Source organism: Chelonia mydas, chromosome 1, assembly GCF_015237465.2.
Source record: "Chelonia mydas isolate rCheMyd1 chromosome 1, rCheMyd1.pri.v2, whole genome shotgun sequence".
Classification (NCBI taxonomy): Eukaryota; Metazoa; Chordata; order Testudines; family Cheloniidae; genus Chelonia; species Chelonia mydas.
The window spans coordinates 262457673-262473649 of NC_057849.1; the positions used below are offsets into that span (position 1 = coordinate 262457673).

A 15977-nucleotide genomic window follows, 5' to 3' on the forward strand; every position below is an offset into this window, starting at 1 on the left:
ATGCTGCCTAGTCTGGCCCAAATCTTCAGAAATTTCTACCAATGTTGGGTGCCCTGCTTGAGGCACAAAAGGCCTAGTTTACCGAAGTGCTGAGACTTAGGTTATCAGGAACTGCAAGTGCTCAGGAGCTCTGAAAATCAGGGCACAGGTGTCTCAGATTAGGCACGGAAAACAAAAACCAAGGCAGACAAATGTTGGCCTTCGTGTTTACAGTCTAAACAGTTAAGTTACTGTTAAAATATTGGGTATAAAATGTTTAACAAAAAACTTTGTCTAATACACATTTTTGCAGTAACATTGCAGTGACTTCATATTATAGATTACTTGCATAATACTTTGCAATGACTGTGCAAAAAAAAAAAAAAGGAGTACTTGTGGCACCTTAGAGACTAACCAATTTGAGCATGAGCTTTCGTGAGCTACAGCTCACTTCATCGGATGCTTTTGTGAGCTACAGCTCACATCCGATGAAGTGAGCTGTAGCTTACGAAAGCTCATGCTCAAATAAATTGGTTAGTCTCTAAGGTGCCACAAGTACTCCTTTTCTTTTTGCGAATACAGACTAACATGGCTGCTACTCTGAAACCTGTGCAAAAAAGGAAGCCATGGACAGACAGCACATCAAAGAACCACTGAATGTCATTTTTAGTTTTTAAATATAAGCTAAATGCATGTTGAAACGGCTGTCTATTGAAAATGGTGACTTCTGGTAAGCAAGCCAGATCAGGAAGGCCCGGGTTTTCTACCCGAAATTTTACTTTTTGCTGGATCATGCTCCCATCTGACAAACAAGAGCTGTTACAGTTTATTCGGCCAAATTCATCCCACTGTTATGCCAATGAAATCAGTGGAGTTACATTGAGAGAACTTGGCCCATTGTCTTAATATTTGTAGCACACTTTTTAAACTACTGTATAAATACCCTTGCAATCGTTCATGATACAATTTACATAGTTTTTCCTTGTTAATGTTAAAAACACACAGAAGGGAAAGTTAAACAAGGCTAAAGAATTCTGAGGTTTGTGTTAAAATGAAAATCCTACTAAATGCAGATTGAGCCTGAAAATCTGTCCTTAATTCATCTTTAATTTTCCTAATAACTAAGACTATGACAACACAACAGGATGTAGTATATAAAAGGCACATTTTCATCTCAAAATGGGGAGGAGACATCCATAGAAGTTCTCTGAGGGGCTTTACTCTGGGATCAATCACCATTTGTGACTCTGGGCTTTCTTCTCCTCTTGCTCATATCTGAGTAAATCAGGAGTAACTCCCTTAAATCAGTGGAGCTGTACTGATGTAATCTCAGGAAGTGAAAGGAGAACCAGAACCTATGAAGCTTTGGGTTTGGCCCATTTAAGCCAAACACTTTACACTATTTTAACACAGTTTTTATAACCAGTAGAATAAAGCTGTTTTTAATATCAGGATTGAAACCCACCATACAAATCATATTTGACAAGAGGGAAAAATTGGTCTGAATGACCATTTGGAATTGATTTGGCCATCAATAGCACAGAATACAATTTCTGTTCCTTCAAAGAGAAACTCTATGTTTCAAAAGAAAATCTTCCATCTGAATTCCAATCTTCTATTAGATTGAATGCTTATTTATGTTCTGTATTTCCCCAACTACACACTATACAGACAGACAATTTACAGGTGTTGTACATGCCAGATACGTCTAACAGACATGCACCTTCTGTGCTGCCGTACGTACCTGGATCGTCTCAACTGCTCATTGATTTCAAGGACATGTCCATTTAAAAAACAGCAGCGCACGAGTATGCAGGGGGCTCCGGCAGTGAAGGGGTTAAAGGGCCTACGGACAGAATACCCCATGAAAATAGCAGCACTGCTAAAACTGCTATTGTACTAAAATTGCAGGCAAATTAACAAGACATATCAGTGACTCTGGTATTGGTGTCACTCCATTTATATTTTCTAAAGATGTGAGGTATTTCATAGAATAGCTTTTCTGGGCGCATTTCAGTTTTAGTTTTACACTCTCTTTACAGTAAAGCCTGAACACAAAATGTAGCTCCACCTACCTGAAAGGCATTCTTACATTCATTACTTCTGCATATCTGCCCAGGACCTCCCACGGGGCATGCAACTTCACAAAGATGATATCACCGTTTGTTAAAGATGACTGCAACAGAAAAACAGAACAGCCACCAAGCCAAGTGAGGGCCAAAGAACCTTTAACACTGGTCAATTTCCACCCACCCACAGATATGTTTCAGAATTGCAAGGGTTTCTTCTTTCCACAAATGCACATATAAAACATCATCCTTGATACTGCTCTGATGATTTCCTTCCAGTGGGCTGTCTTCCTCCAGAAAAGCATGTCCATTACAGGGGATGGGTAGGAAACAATGCAAGGAATACTCATCTGAGCCTCAGGTTTGAGTGCTTTGCTTCACATGCACTCCTAGCTCCTGCTAGCCTGAGAGAAACAGACTGAGGCTGAGGCTTGGATCTGATCCTGCCACTATAGCATACAAGGGGCCTGATTACTTCTCCCCTCTAAGGGACACAAGGACCTCCTAACCTGGGGGTCTATGTTATACTACAGCAGATATTACCACGTGTGCATGTGTATATGTTTTCATGAAAGAAAAAGAATACACAATGACATGGTTTTATCAGCATGACCTTGGGCTATCTGCATTCTCCCACCTGGGGAAATTCCACAGACTGTAGAGGGGGAGGAGACCTCCCTCCTGCCCATAATCCTTGCAATCCCTGTATCCACCATGGGATGTCAGAGTGACTATCACCCTAAGAGAATAATGTATAGTGGTGCACAGATAGGGATGAGGGGAAGAATTCAGCTGTGCTGGTGGCCAGGAGGGAAAGTGAGGCTCTGTATGGAGAGGACATGGAAAACGTAAGGGGTCTGTGGGACTGTGTGGTTGCTGGAGGACAAGACAGGGCATAAAGAGGTAATGAAGAAGAATGCTGATAGCTGTCCATGTACCCACAATGTTAGCTGTTCACATATTTTTTAAAAGCCTGTGAAATTCCCACAGAATTACTTATAATGTAATTCGTGACAGCCACAACAGCTCTCTATTAACCATCGAAACCCACCAACACATAACCAGGAAACATGACTGGAGTTAAAGGGGGCCTGTTCACTGCTGAGGATGAGGGTAATGATATGGGTGGATGGATATTCCCCAATTATCTGAATTTAATCTCTCAGATGTTAAACATTTCCTTTCACACAGGAGCCTCATAAATCTGTAAGTAGTCAAGAGAAATAAAATGTTTCCTTTATCGGATGTGGTTTGTTTCACTGATACCCTGCAATGTGATTGCACCAGTTTTTATGTGTAGAAAATCTAAACAAAACACATTTGGAGGGTTTCAGGCTTCTTCTGAGGAAGAGGATGAGTGAGAAATTATTCATATAAAAGTCATATTCTCACAGTAGTTATGAACAGTTAAAATTCATGAGGAAAAATGTGAGAAATTCTAAAAGAAAAAAAGAAAGGTGGATGCAAAACAAGGGAAATAAAAAATGAAATGCAGCTTTCTTCTACGCTGAAGAGAGAAAATAGGTCCTAATAAAATACCTGACAGAAAATATCCAGTGAATCATCTTAGCTACAAAAATATTTCAATGGATAGCTTCTGTTAATCTTCTCTTCATTAGAGTAGTAATTAAATACAGTCTCTCTCTACTTCTAAGTGCTTTTTCTGTGCTTCATCTATGGCTTTCTCCTCCAGTATATAATTAGTGAGTAGGTGGTATATATACTTAGTACCATGTTTACACAGTTGCAGAGAAGCAACAGATAATGGTGAGTTGCTGTCAATTTAGATCTCCGATCTTTATGAAAAATCCAAAGCATTTATGGATGATAATATCCAGTATCAACCTACAGGTCACATCTTTCTTTGGAGGCCTGTACCACAAATACATTTTTCCACCCCCAACCTTTTTCGCAACTAAATCTTTCCTTTTCACTGGTCGGGCCAAGTTTACTGAGATCAGTTTCCAAACCTGGGGACCTTAATAGAATATCGAAGGCTTGCATTCCGATGCTCAAATTGACATTTTGACATGTTGAATGGGCATTTACATGCCTAAATACTGAAATGTGCACCCAAATGCAGGATTAATGTGGCATTCACTGGGCCCACATTTGAAAATTGAGTTGAAGTCTCCTGTTGCTCAATTCAGTGCACAGTGCTAAGAAAGAGTACAGCAGAGCAGCCCCAGGCAAATCTCAGTCTTCTCTGCCATCCATCCCCTCCACACATACAACTATTTAGAAAGCTATATAAAAAGGGAATTTCCAGACCACCCTTGGGAGGAAGCAATAACTCACCCCAGCCTTCCCAAGGTTTTGGCCAGGTGGTCCTTGGAAAGCGATATTTAACAACACCTATACCTGCATTTTTCATGAGTAAATGTATGGAGCTTGATTCACATTTACTGTTGCTGCACCTCTGGGGGATGCAGCCTCAAGGGAGGTGAGTTGGTGTTTTCACTGCCTCCTCCCTCAGGTTTCTGCTGCCTAGAGAGGGCAACTTTTCTTCCCACTGGGACATTACAGGAGCTCCAGACAGGAGCAGGGATGTCTTGAATCAATGGACTTCCTGGCTGCACTGGCCACACAGCCTCAGTCAGTCAGTCCCACCCAATTTTAAGGCCGTGCTAACTCTCCATGAGCTCCCTAGTAGAGGGGAAGTTGGCAGCTGCTTTTCACACCTTTCTGCTTTTCACACATTTTCTACCTCTGGGAGCTGTGTGCCTCAACCATGCCAGGGAAAGCCATGGTAAAGCAGGGGGAATTTAGCCCTTTTCCTTGATTACTTGGTCATTGATAATAAATGATCTTTATTAGCATGAAAAACATGAAGTACTAAAATCACTCCAATCCAAAAATCAAGTCTCTTGCATGCGACTGCTTTTTTTCCACATTATTGACACAAAAAATAATACAACAGTCCTCCTCTGTGACACACTGAAACCATATTTCTCAACAGGAACAGTTGACTGGAAAGTGATGGGAAGATGATAAACAAATACAAACCTCGGCAATGAAACTCATGGGAATAGGAAAAAGATAGGGAGCTTATATCACTTCTTTGGATGAGAGCCGGGGCACTAGTGACTAAAAGTTGTCACCAGATGATAACTGTCTGGTGGTCAGTGTTGAAACGAGTTGGTACTCTCAATCCAATCCTTAGAGGAGAGTAAAATATATATTTCTCTTAGTACCTTGTTGGCGGTCTTCAGAAGGGCCCAAACTGAATGGCCAGGGAGACTTAATTAGTACAGCCGGTCAGGAGAAGAAAAATGGTCTTTTCATCTAAAAATAACAAAATATCAACAACAAAATCCCACACAAGCAAACAACAACCCTTTTTTTGGTTGAAAACTCAAAATTTTGGGGCAAATTGTTTTTTTAAAAACCTCAGAAATTTTAGTGGCAAGCAGACACTTTCACTAAAATTTTTCTCTAGTTGAAAACCCAATTTTCTATTAAAAAAAACAGCTCTGACCAATCCTTTAAATTAGCCTCTTACATTTAAATCTAAATGCTTCCAGTTCCAGCCTCCAAAACAGGCCAGCATGGAAACTTTCATTGCTTCTGTGTAGCACAAATAATGAGTTTCAGTCTCCAGTGCCATCAACCTACTAACTTGTCACAAGCATTAAATTCATTGTCTTTTTCTTTTCTTTTTTTTAAATGGAAAATAGAACTGGCTTAGAATGATCAGATTCTTTTATCCTTGAAAGTAAAACTTAGAAAAATATTTTAAAATTGTATCAAGAAGTTTCCACAACTTGCATGATACCCTCAATTATTTACTACCAATCTTTTCTATGCTAGGAGCATTTTGCTGGTACAGTTATGCGGTGTGACAAAGTTCCTCCTCTGCCTTGGTGGGTCCTGCGCTTATTGGCGGATTTGCTCACCTCAGAGATTCACGGCAGCCCTCAGTTTGGCCACTTTTGTGAATGGCTCAAACCTGCCGTCCACTCAGCTAACCTCATCACTGGCCAGCTTGGGGAAAGGGAGGAGTACAATCCCCACAGTGTCTGCTGACCCACCTAGTGGGACAGGGGATAGGCCAGGGACCTTCCCCTCTGGTGGGACCCACAGTCTAGGTCACCTCTTGTCTCAAATAGGGAGTTGGGGGGATGGGGGAACCCGGGCCCGCCCTCTACTCCGTGTTCCAGCCCAGGGCCCTGTGGATTGCAACTATCTACAGTGTCTCTTGTAACAGCTGCGTGACAGCTACAACTCCCTGGGCTATTTCCCCATGGCGTCCTCCCAACACCTTCTTTATCGTCACCACAGGACCTTCCTCCTGGTGTCTGATAATACTTGTACTTCTCAGTCCTCCAGCAGTATGCCTTCTCACTCTCAGCTTCTTGCACCTCTTGCTCCCAGCTCCTCACACGCGCCTCACTAACTGAAGTGAGGTCCTTTTTAAAACCAGGTGCCCTGCTTAGCCTGCCTGTCCTAACTGATTCTGGTAGCTTCTTAATTGGCTCCGGGTGTCCTAATTAGCCTGCCTTAATTGGTTCCAGCAACTTCCTGATTGTTCTGGAACAACCCATTATCTTACTCAGGAAAAAGGAACCTGCTTAATCTGGGGCTAATATATCTACCTTCTATCACTCTCCTGTTCCCTTACCCAAGGAAAAGGGACCTGCTTTACCTGGGACCAATAGCTCTCCCTTCTATCACTCTCCTGTAGCCCTCTGGCCTGGAGGGAGAAGGAGGGAGAGGGCTGCTGCTGGTACTGCTGCTGCTAGGCCCTGGGCTCTCCCTGCTGCTGTTGCTGCTCTAGCTGATCCCCTGGCTAGGCCAGACACCATCCCCCCTTCTCTGCTACCTGGTTGCTAGCCAGCTGCTGGACCCCCCCATTCTTGGGGCTGCTACTGCTCCAACTGCAGCCCCTTGTGGTGGGGGGGAGCCTGCTGGCCTGCTCCCCAGAGGAGAGGAGTGAGGGACCCAAGCCCCAGCCGTTGCTGTTGTGGACACCACCACCACCTGAGAGGTGTCCTTTCTGCCTGCCCGGACGACCACCTGGAGTTCCTGGAGCTGCTGCTGCGGAGTCTGCTGCCTGGAGCTGCTGAAGCCCCGAGGAGGAGAAGAAGAGGATCATCTACCAGTGGGGGAGCACCTAGAGACTTTGCAGACCACCGTGGAGGGGGCCTTTTGAACTGAGTACCTTTCAAACTGTGCTCTTGTGGTGGGAGTCTTGACTGTGTTTGTGGGGACACAGGGGGTGTGGCGTGGAGCTGCCCCCCCAATCCATCTGTCCCCCACAACCATCACTGCCCCCTCCATCACCCCAACTGGCTGTTTACCATCTGCCTCAGCTCCTGCCTCTGGACTCAGCTGCTTGCTTGGCTTGCCACGCCCTATTTCCACCATTTGGGCCAGAAGCAGAAGCCAGCCCAAACTGACTTTGTGCAAGCGCACGTAGGCGCACATGCCCCCCCCGGACTGCCCACCTCACAGCTTTGCCCTTTGCTACCTGCCCCATTTGCCCCTTGCAGCCTTTTGCCCCCCCTTTTTGCCCCAGCCCCCCTTACTAGCTTCAGTTTGTTTGCTTGCCCTGCCCGCATCCCTCTGCAGCATTTGTTTGTTTGCCCCGCCCCAGCCTTTGAAGCTAGCCCCTTGGTTTCCTGGTCCTACCTCCAGCCCACTTAGCCCCTCGCTCCGTGCGCCCATGCCCCCTCCCATGCGCTTGTGCCACTCCCATTTTAGTTTAAACCCTCTTCACTGCACCCCCAATGCTGTTGTATCCCCTCCTCTCCTAGTGCAGCTAGAGGAGCCGGAATCCCACCCAGTGTTGGTCATTGATCCCTAACCCCTGATTGCCCCCCCATCCAGGCCACCCCCTTTGGCGCCCTCCTCCCCTGCCTGCAGCCTAGCGGGGAGGAGTGGTTGACCTGCTTCCCCTTTCCCCTTCTGGTGTCTCCCCTTCCCTCCCCGCTCACGATGGCGGGGGCCGAGACAGGTGGGGTCTGTTGAGGCGATGGCCAGTGCCACGCGGCCGGGACCCGAGCCACCAGGGGCACCCCTCGTTGGTGTGGAGCAATCGACCTCCTTCCCGGGTGGGGGCCCTACAGAAGATAGTCCACCTCCTGATGCTGTGGCTGCCAAACCCACCATAGAGCCTGCAGCCGGCATTGCTGAAAGCCCCCTCCCCACCCCCCGAACCCTTGAGCCTGACCGGGAGGTGCCACCACCCAGCTGCTTGGCTTCTGGAGCCCAGACTCTCACCTCTGCCCCTGGCTCTGCCCCGATGCCGACCCTGTCCCTATCCCCTCCACCTCGTGCGATGTTATTACCGCCCCTGGGGCTGTCTCCTTCCCTTTTCCAGCAAATGACCCCCAGGGAGCGGCCTTTGTGTTTCCCTGTCCCAACCCACTAGGGGCTGCTATCTTCCCTCCGCCGCCCCCTACTGCCCCAGGGTTTGAGGTGGGCCGCGTGGCGCCAGTCAATCGGGCTCCCCGTCGGGGGTCCACAACTTGCCTGCCCGTCTCGGTGGGCCATGGGGCTGTGCCAGGGGCTCCATCAGGGGATGACCAGGAGACAGTAATCCCACCCCCCCCATGCACTGCAACAGGAGCTGCGGGAGTTTTTAGAAGACGTCCATGGCTTCCGCAACAAGGTACAGCTTGCTCTCCAGCGATGTGGGGACTTTCATCAGATCCTCCGGGCCGCAAGGGCCCTTATGGGGGAGGGGAAAAGGACCGGGAAGCAGGCTGCTGAAGCCTACCAGCGGGTCCACGGCTTCCGTGACTTGTTACTCAACTACGGGGTAGGTCACGGTTTCCTGCATGGCCCAATGGGGGCCGCGAGCGTCCCTGCCGGCGAGGATCCCCCCCCAGCCCTCCTCATGGCACCGCTCATCATTGCAACATTGAACACCCGGGGCTATAGGATGGGTCTCCGCATGTGCCAGGTGCTCTCCTTCCTTCGGGAGGGGGGGTACTCTGTGGTTTTCCTGCAGGAGACCCATACGGATTCGGCCGCCGAAGAGAGCTCGTCGCTAGAATGGGGGGACAGGGTCTACTTTAGCCATCTCACAGTTCGTACGGCTGGAGTGGCGACCCTGTTCTCCCATGACCTACAGTCCGAGGTGCTGGGGGTCGCCGAGGTTGTGCCTGCTGCACCTCCGGGTCTGTATGGAGGGGCTCGTGGTCAACCTCATTAACGTCTATGCCCCGACATCGGGCCTGGAGCAGTTGCGATTCTATCAGCAGGCATCCGCCTTCCTCGGCACCTTGGATCCTCACAAGTGCCTGGTCCTGGGCGGGGATTTCAACACCACTCTCAAGGAGTGGGACCGCTCGGAGACTGAGCAATGCCCGGCCACCGCGGACGTCCTCTGGGAGATAGTGGAACATCACTCCCTGGTGGACGTCTGGCACGACCACCACCCGGATGACATTTCCATTTTCATCTTTGTCCGGGTGGAGGCCCACCGGTTGCGCCACTCCCAGTTGGACCGCATTTATTTATCACGCTTCCACCTTTCACGAGCCCACTCCTCCAGCATCTGGCCGGCCCCATTTTCTGACCATCATTTAGCCACAGTGACGGCCTCCCTCTGCGCGGAGAGGCCAGGGCTGGCCTATTGGCATTTCAACAACAGCTTGTTGGAGGATGTGGGCTTCGTGGCATCCTTCCAGGAGTTCTTGCTGGCCTGGCAAGGGCAGCGGTGTACCTTTCCCTCAGTGCAGCAGTGGTGGGACTTGGGGAAGGTGTGCGCCCGGCTCTTCTGCCGTGACTACACCCGGGGCGCCAGCCGACGGAGGGATGTGGCGATAGAGCAGTTGGACCGGGAGGTCTTAGAGCTGGAGAGGCATCTGGCTGCCAGCCCCGAGGATCCGCCCCTCTGCGAAGCATGCCGGGAGAAGTGGGAGGAGCTCCGGGCCCTCAAGGATCATCAGGCCCAGGGCGCCTTTGTTCAAACCTGCATCCGTCTCCTTCAGGAGATGGATCGCAGCTCCCGCTTCTTCTATGCCCTGGAGAAAAGGAGGGGGGCCAAGAAACTCGTCACCCGTCTTCTGGCAGAAGATGGCACCCCCCTCACGGACCCAGTGGAGATGTGCAGAAGGGCAAGAGCCTTCTACACAAGCCTTTTCTCCCTGGATCCGACCAATCCTAACACTTGCAGAGTGCTCTGGGAGGAGCTCCCTACCGTCAGCGTGGGCAACCAAGACCGGCTAGAGCTGCCTCTCACTCTGGCTGAGTTCTCGGAAGCCCTCCGCCGCATGCCCACCAATAAATCTCCGGGCATGGACGGGCTGACCTGGAGTTCTACCGCGTGTTCTGGGGCGTCCTCAGCCCAGACCTAGTCACTGTCTGGGCTGAGTCTTTGCAGAGCGGGGTCCTCCCTCTTTTGTGCAGGCGAGCTGTGCTCGCCGTATTGCTGAAGAAGGGGGACCTCCACGATTTACTAAATTGGCGTCCCGTCTCGCTCCTCAGCACGGACTACAAAGTCATGGCAAAAGCCATCTCGCTGCGGCTAGAGTCCGTGCTGGCGGACATGGTCCACCCAGACCAGACCTACACTGTCCCAGGCCGCAGCATCTTTGACAACGTATATCTGGTCCGGGACCTTTTGGAACTCAGGTGTAGGGATGGTCTGTCATTCGCCCTCCTGTCCTTGGATCAGGAGACGGCGTTCGACAGGGTGGACCACGGGTATCTCCTGAGCACTCTGCAGGCGTTTGGCTTCGAACCCCAGTTTGTGGGTTTTCTCCGGGTGCTGTACACCTCCGCAGAGTGTCTGGTCAGGCTCAACTGGACCCTGACCGAACTGGTCAGCTTTGGGCGAGGAGTACGGCAGGGGTGCCCCCTCTTGGGCCAGCTTTACGCTCTGGTGATCGAGCCCTTCCTCTGTCTCCTTCGCAGGACATTGACAGGGTTGGTGCTGTGGGAGTCGGAGGTGTGCCTGGTCCTGTCGGCATACGCTGACGACGTGCTCCTCGTGGTCCAGGACCCGGACGACTTGGCGCAGGTGGAGGCTTGCCAGGCAATCTATTCAGCAGCCTCCTCCACCCAGGTCAACTGGGTCAAGAGCTCTGGCCTGGTGGTCAGGGACGGCTGGCAGGCGAGCTCCCTCCCACCCACGCTTCAGGCCATCCGGTGGAGAGCGGGTCCACTGCTCTATCTCGGCATTTACCTTTCTGCCACGCATCCCTCTCCGCCGGAGAACTGGCACAATTTAGAGGGCAGGGTGATAGAACAGCTCCAGAAATGGACAGGACTACTCCGGTACCTCTCCCTTCGAGGGAGAGCGCTGGTGCTTAATCAACTAGTCCTGTCCATGCTCTGGTACTGGCTCAACATCCTGGTCCCAGCCCCGGGTTTCCTGGCCAACCTCCGGACATCTATTCTGGAGTTCTTTTGGTCAGGACTGCAGTGGGTCCCTGCAAGGGTTCTCCATCTACCCCTGGAGGAGGGAGGGCAGGGTCTGAAGTGTCTGCACACTCAGGTCCATGTCTTCTGCCTCCAGACCCTGCAGAGGCTCCTTTATAGTGCAGGTAGTCCAGCGTGGAGCATACTGGTGCACGCCTTCCTGCGCCACTTCCGAGGACTCTGATACGACCGGCAGCTTCTTTATCTCCATCCGAGAAGTCTTCTGCGAGACCTCTCTGGGCTGCCGGTCTTCTACCAGGACCTCCTCCGGACCTGGAAACTGCTTTCAATGACCAGGTCCATGGCAGCCACTGAGGGGGCAGATCTCCTCGCGGAGCCCCTGCTACACAACCCCCAGCTTCGCATGCAGGTGGCGGAGTCCCCCTTGGTGCGCCAGAGGTTGGTCCTGGCAGAAGTCACAAGAGTCGGAGACCTCCTGGATTACGACCGGGGAGACTGGCTGAATCCCCTGATGCTCGCTCAGCGCATGGGGCTCTCCAGACCTCGTACTTCCCGGCGCATACTTGAGGAGGTAAGGGCCGCTTTGCCGCCCACTGCTCAGGTTTACCTCGACTGGGTCCTGCACGAGGGCGCGCCCCATCCACCCCAGGCCCGCCAGACCTTTTCATTGGGCTCCTACCCCCTGGACCCAACCAACCCTCCCGTCCCTTCACCGTGAGCCAGCTGCACGAGCTGCAGCTGGTCTGCTTCCAGACTGGGCCAAGGAAACATCTATACACGCTTGTGCTCCACACCCTTCACGCCCTCACCCTCGTGTCCCGCCCCGATACAAAATGGTGGGACCTCCTGCCACCTTTGCAGGGTGAGGAGCCCCGGTGGGCCAGCCTATATTCCACTTTGGTCCCGAGGCCTGCTGGGGATATCAGTTGGCAGCTCCTTCACGGAGCCGTGAGCACGGGCGCATACTTGGCGCAGTTCACCCCTATCCCAGACACCTGCCCCTTTTGCGGCGTGAGGGAAACCCTGGCACACATATATCTGGAGTGCGCCAGGCTGCAGCCCCTATTCCGGCTCCTCACCAATATTTTATTACGTTTTTGGTTGCACTTTTCTCCTCACCTTCTTATTTATGTACTCCCTATCCGCGGCCCCACAAAGTCACATGATCTCCTGGTCAACCTCCTCCTGGCCCTAGCTAAAATGGCCATCTATAAAACCAGAGTGAGGAGGTTGGCCAATGGAGTCTCCTGTGACTGTGGGGCCTATTTCCGATCCTCCATCCGTTCACGTATCCGGGCAGAGTTCCTCTGGGCGGTGTCTACTGACTCCCTTGATACCTTTGACGAGCAGTGGGCCCTGTCCAGGGTTCTGTGCTCGGTATCCCCGTCCGGTTCCCTTTGTTTGACTCTTTGACCACACTCCTGTCCCTGTTATTTCATTAGTTGTCCCCAGTATTTATTTGGTGTCCAGGTCCTGTGGATCCCCCTCTTAGGCTGGGAGGGGATCCTTTAGCAGTGGGTGGGGGCGGGCCCACCCACTTCCTTGATCCCAATAGGATCACTCTCCTGTAGCCATCTGGCCTGACCCTGTCACAACGGGAAGAGTTGAACAGGCTATACCCTCTAATATAAACACTGCTATATGGGATAAAAGCGCTTACACCATTGTAGCTTATCCTGTTTCCCCCGAACTGCATAACATATACTGATAGAAGCACAGTTCTATGGGTTATAACTGCTTCCACATCAGAGCTTTTAACAGCACTGGTAAAAAAAAAAAAAAAAGTCACTCCCACAACTGTTAAACTTTATGTGCAAACCAGGTCTAAATAAACTGATATGAATGGTGCTGAGTTATCACAGTGATAGGCACCCTAGGCGTAGATAATGACAGAAAGACAGACTTGCTCCTGCTGAGACCATTACGCAATAAGTAGAAGAGAAAGGCGATTGTATTTTCTCCTCTCTCTCAAAGTTGGTCTGTTTGCATTAATGATCTTCTGTCTGTACAATCAGACTCAATATAGCTTCTTAGAATTAAGTAGTACAGGAAGTACAAAATCCATGGCTTCCAAGAGTTACGTTGTTACATCAACAGTGCAGAATCATTAATAAGCATTGTCGAGTGAACTACCGAAAAAAACAAAGAAACCAAGCACTCATATTGTATCAATTTAACAAAACTGTTCTGCAAACCTGCAGTAAAATCCAGAGGCAATGTCCTAAAATTGGAGGAAGGATAAGCTAGTGCCAAAATCTCAAAATGTGCATACACAACAATCTAGATAATTACTGTCCTGTCAATATGCCTTAGTTCCAGGCATAATATTATATTAATATGATAGGCAGATAGAGTAAAGAAATTTAAGAAATAATGGACACTGTCTTCTTTAAGACCTAGATAATGATAAATATTTTCAATAATATTACAGGTTTGGAGAGCTAGGGGAATAGAGTGCACACAGTTTTAGTAAAGCCTTTGACTTGTAGAAAAACTGTAGAGAAAATGAAGTAGTCTTATTATCCAGACAAGGATAGAAATAGGATGATTTTTAAAAATTGTCCAACAAAAGAAACAGATAATTATTAATAGAGTAACTCTGAAATGAAGAAACTCAGCCACAGCACGACATTGTAAAATAATTTACTGAGTGTGTGAAATCCTGTTATGAAACTGGGACATAAAGTTAAACTTTATCGTTGTACAACTTTTCCACCAGTTCAGCTCCAGTGATGTTAGCAACACTGGAAACGATTGCATAGACAGGCTGCTGGCTTTTGCCAGTATATAAGCAACGTGTCATCTAATCCTGCTCAGTGCAGGTCTAAATGACACAATGCTTAAATACCACCAACAGCTGACAAACTCCCAACATTGCTAACACCAGTGGAACTGACTATGTTGTTAGCAACAGGGACAGATGTTTGAAAACTTGCCCTAGTGTAGACAAAGCTTGAGGGGGCTGATTTGAGCAAAACGTTAGGCCAAGCCGTTTGCCCGAAGTGTGAGTAACATCTCCATATCTGAGTCTACTGTACAGCAATACAATTTGTCGTATGAAACAAGGGGCTGCACGTTCCTTAGACTCAAGGAACAACAAAAGAGCCTTTTAAATCTGATTACTGTCACTTCAGATGCACTTGCCATGAAAAAAGTAGACACTACCGTGAGACAATACAGAATTATTATCAGTGAAGCTGAAACAATACCCCCGACTGGGATAATGCTTCCTAGAGAATGGAGGCAGATGAGGCATAAATAGTCCTATGGGAGAGTTTTGCATGGTGATGGTCTAACTTTCAGAGGTTTCAAGGGACACCATAACAGCCAGCGTTGAACGAATATGGATTTGAGGCATCTGGGACAGAAACCTGCAACAATTAAAATATCTATTTTTCCTTTATTTCAATGGATTTACATTCGGGTAACAGAGTTAGGGTTTCTTCTGAACTGAAAGGCACTATAGGAATTTGAAATATTAACTATGTGAAGGTTTACAAAGGCATATGCCTAAAATCCAAATGGACATGAACAAGAAGATGGCTTTTTATACACCTGCAAACACATTTATTTCATTGGAATGCTTCCCAGGGGTAACCAGGGTTGTGCCTCACCACCACCTGCCTGTAGCGTGAAGAAGTCTTGTCTGTCCCTGCTGTGGGTCAGCTCCCTGACTCCACCAGCCTTTGGCAACCCAAGCACTGCCTTTTAGGTGTCTGCAGGCCTTGCCCTCTCTGTACAGGTTAACGATGGGCTCCCTGCACTCCCTGTAGTGTCCAGCCCCTTATCCACTGAACGCTCACAGAATTACGAGGCCTGCTGTTCCCAAAGGGACAGTACACCACTGCTTACTAGTTTTACTTTAAAACACAGTTCTGCATAACACTCAGCACTTAGATATATTTACAGTGAAAATAAGAATAAGTTTATCAAAGAACAAAGATTCAAGTGAGAGTGAGTAAGAATACTGGAAACAAATGGTTACATATAAAACAAAATCATAACACATTCTAAAGAGTACATTTAACTAACAAGGCATTCCCCTATCTCCTACATGATAGCTTACCCCAAGTTCTTTTGCCAGTGTTTTCAACCACTCTCTTCTCATAGGACCAATCCCATTGACATTTGTCATCAGAGACTGAAGGAATCTCTAGGGATTCATCTGTGCCTCAGATATATAGTTTCAAAGGTTCATTGTATTACCCTGCACAGAATAACTCCTGCTGTTTACCTCTTCCTGTTAATTTCCTATCTTTGAAGTGTCCACAATCCTTCATTAGGATTTGGCTCAGACTTGTGAGTGGAAGCCCATTGTGAACAATACAATATTTAATTTGCATGTAAACAGACAGGTAAACATTCCTTATCAGAAACAGAACCTGTTTTTCACTTTTGTTAGTGACCAGTCCCTAGACACAAACCATAAGAACACATTTTCAGTGTATATACATAACTCCCTATACAATATTCATACATACATTTCACAATGATATTGATGACCAGTGTGACACTGGCTTTTATTAGAGACTTCACATGGCAGTCTGGTGAACTAGAATGTAAATACCAGACCCAGGGGACTCCTGTAACCCTTTC

General features: G+C 48.6%; 1 protein-coding gene across 5 annotated transcripts in view; it reads right to left on the reverse strand.

Moving 5' to 3' along the window:
• ANO4 (anoctamin 4) overlaps positions 1–15977 on the reverse strand; it is a 279666-nt gene that overhangs the window by 115652 nt on the left and 148037 nt on the right. For all 5 annotated transcript variants that reach the window (XM_043545329.1, XM_043545321.1, XM_043545320.1 and 2 more), the window contains one exon: positions 2055–2155. In XM_043545329.1, the coding sequence (XP_043401264.1) occupies positions 2055–2155 (101 nt within the window). The remainder of the gene's footprint in view (positions 1–2054; positions 2156–15977) is intronic.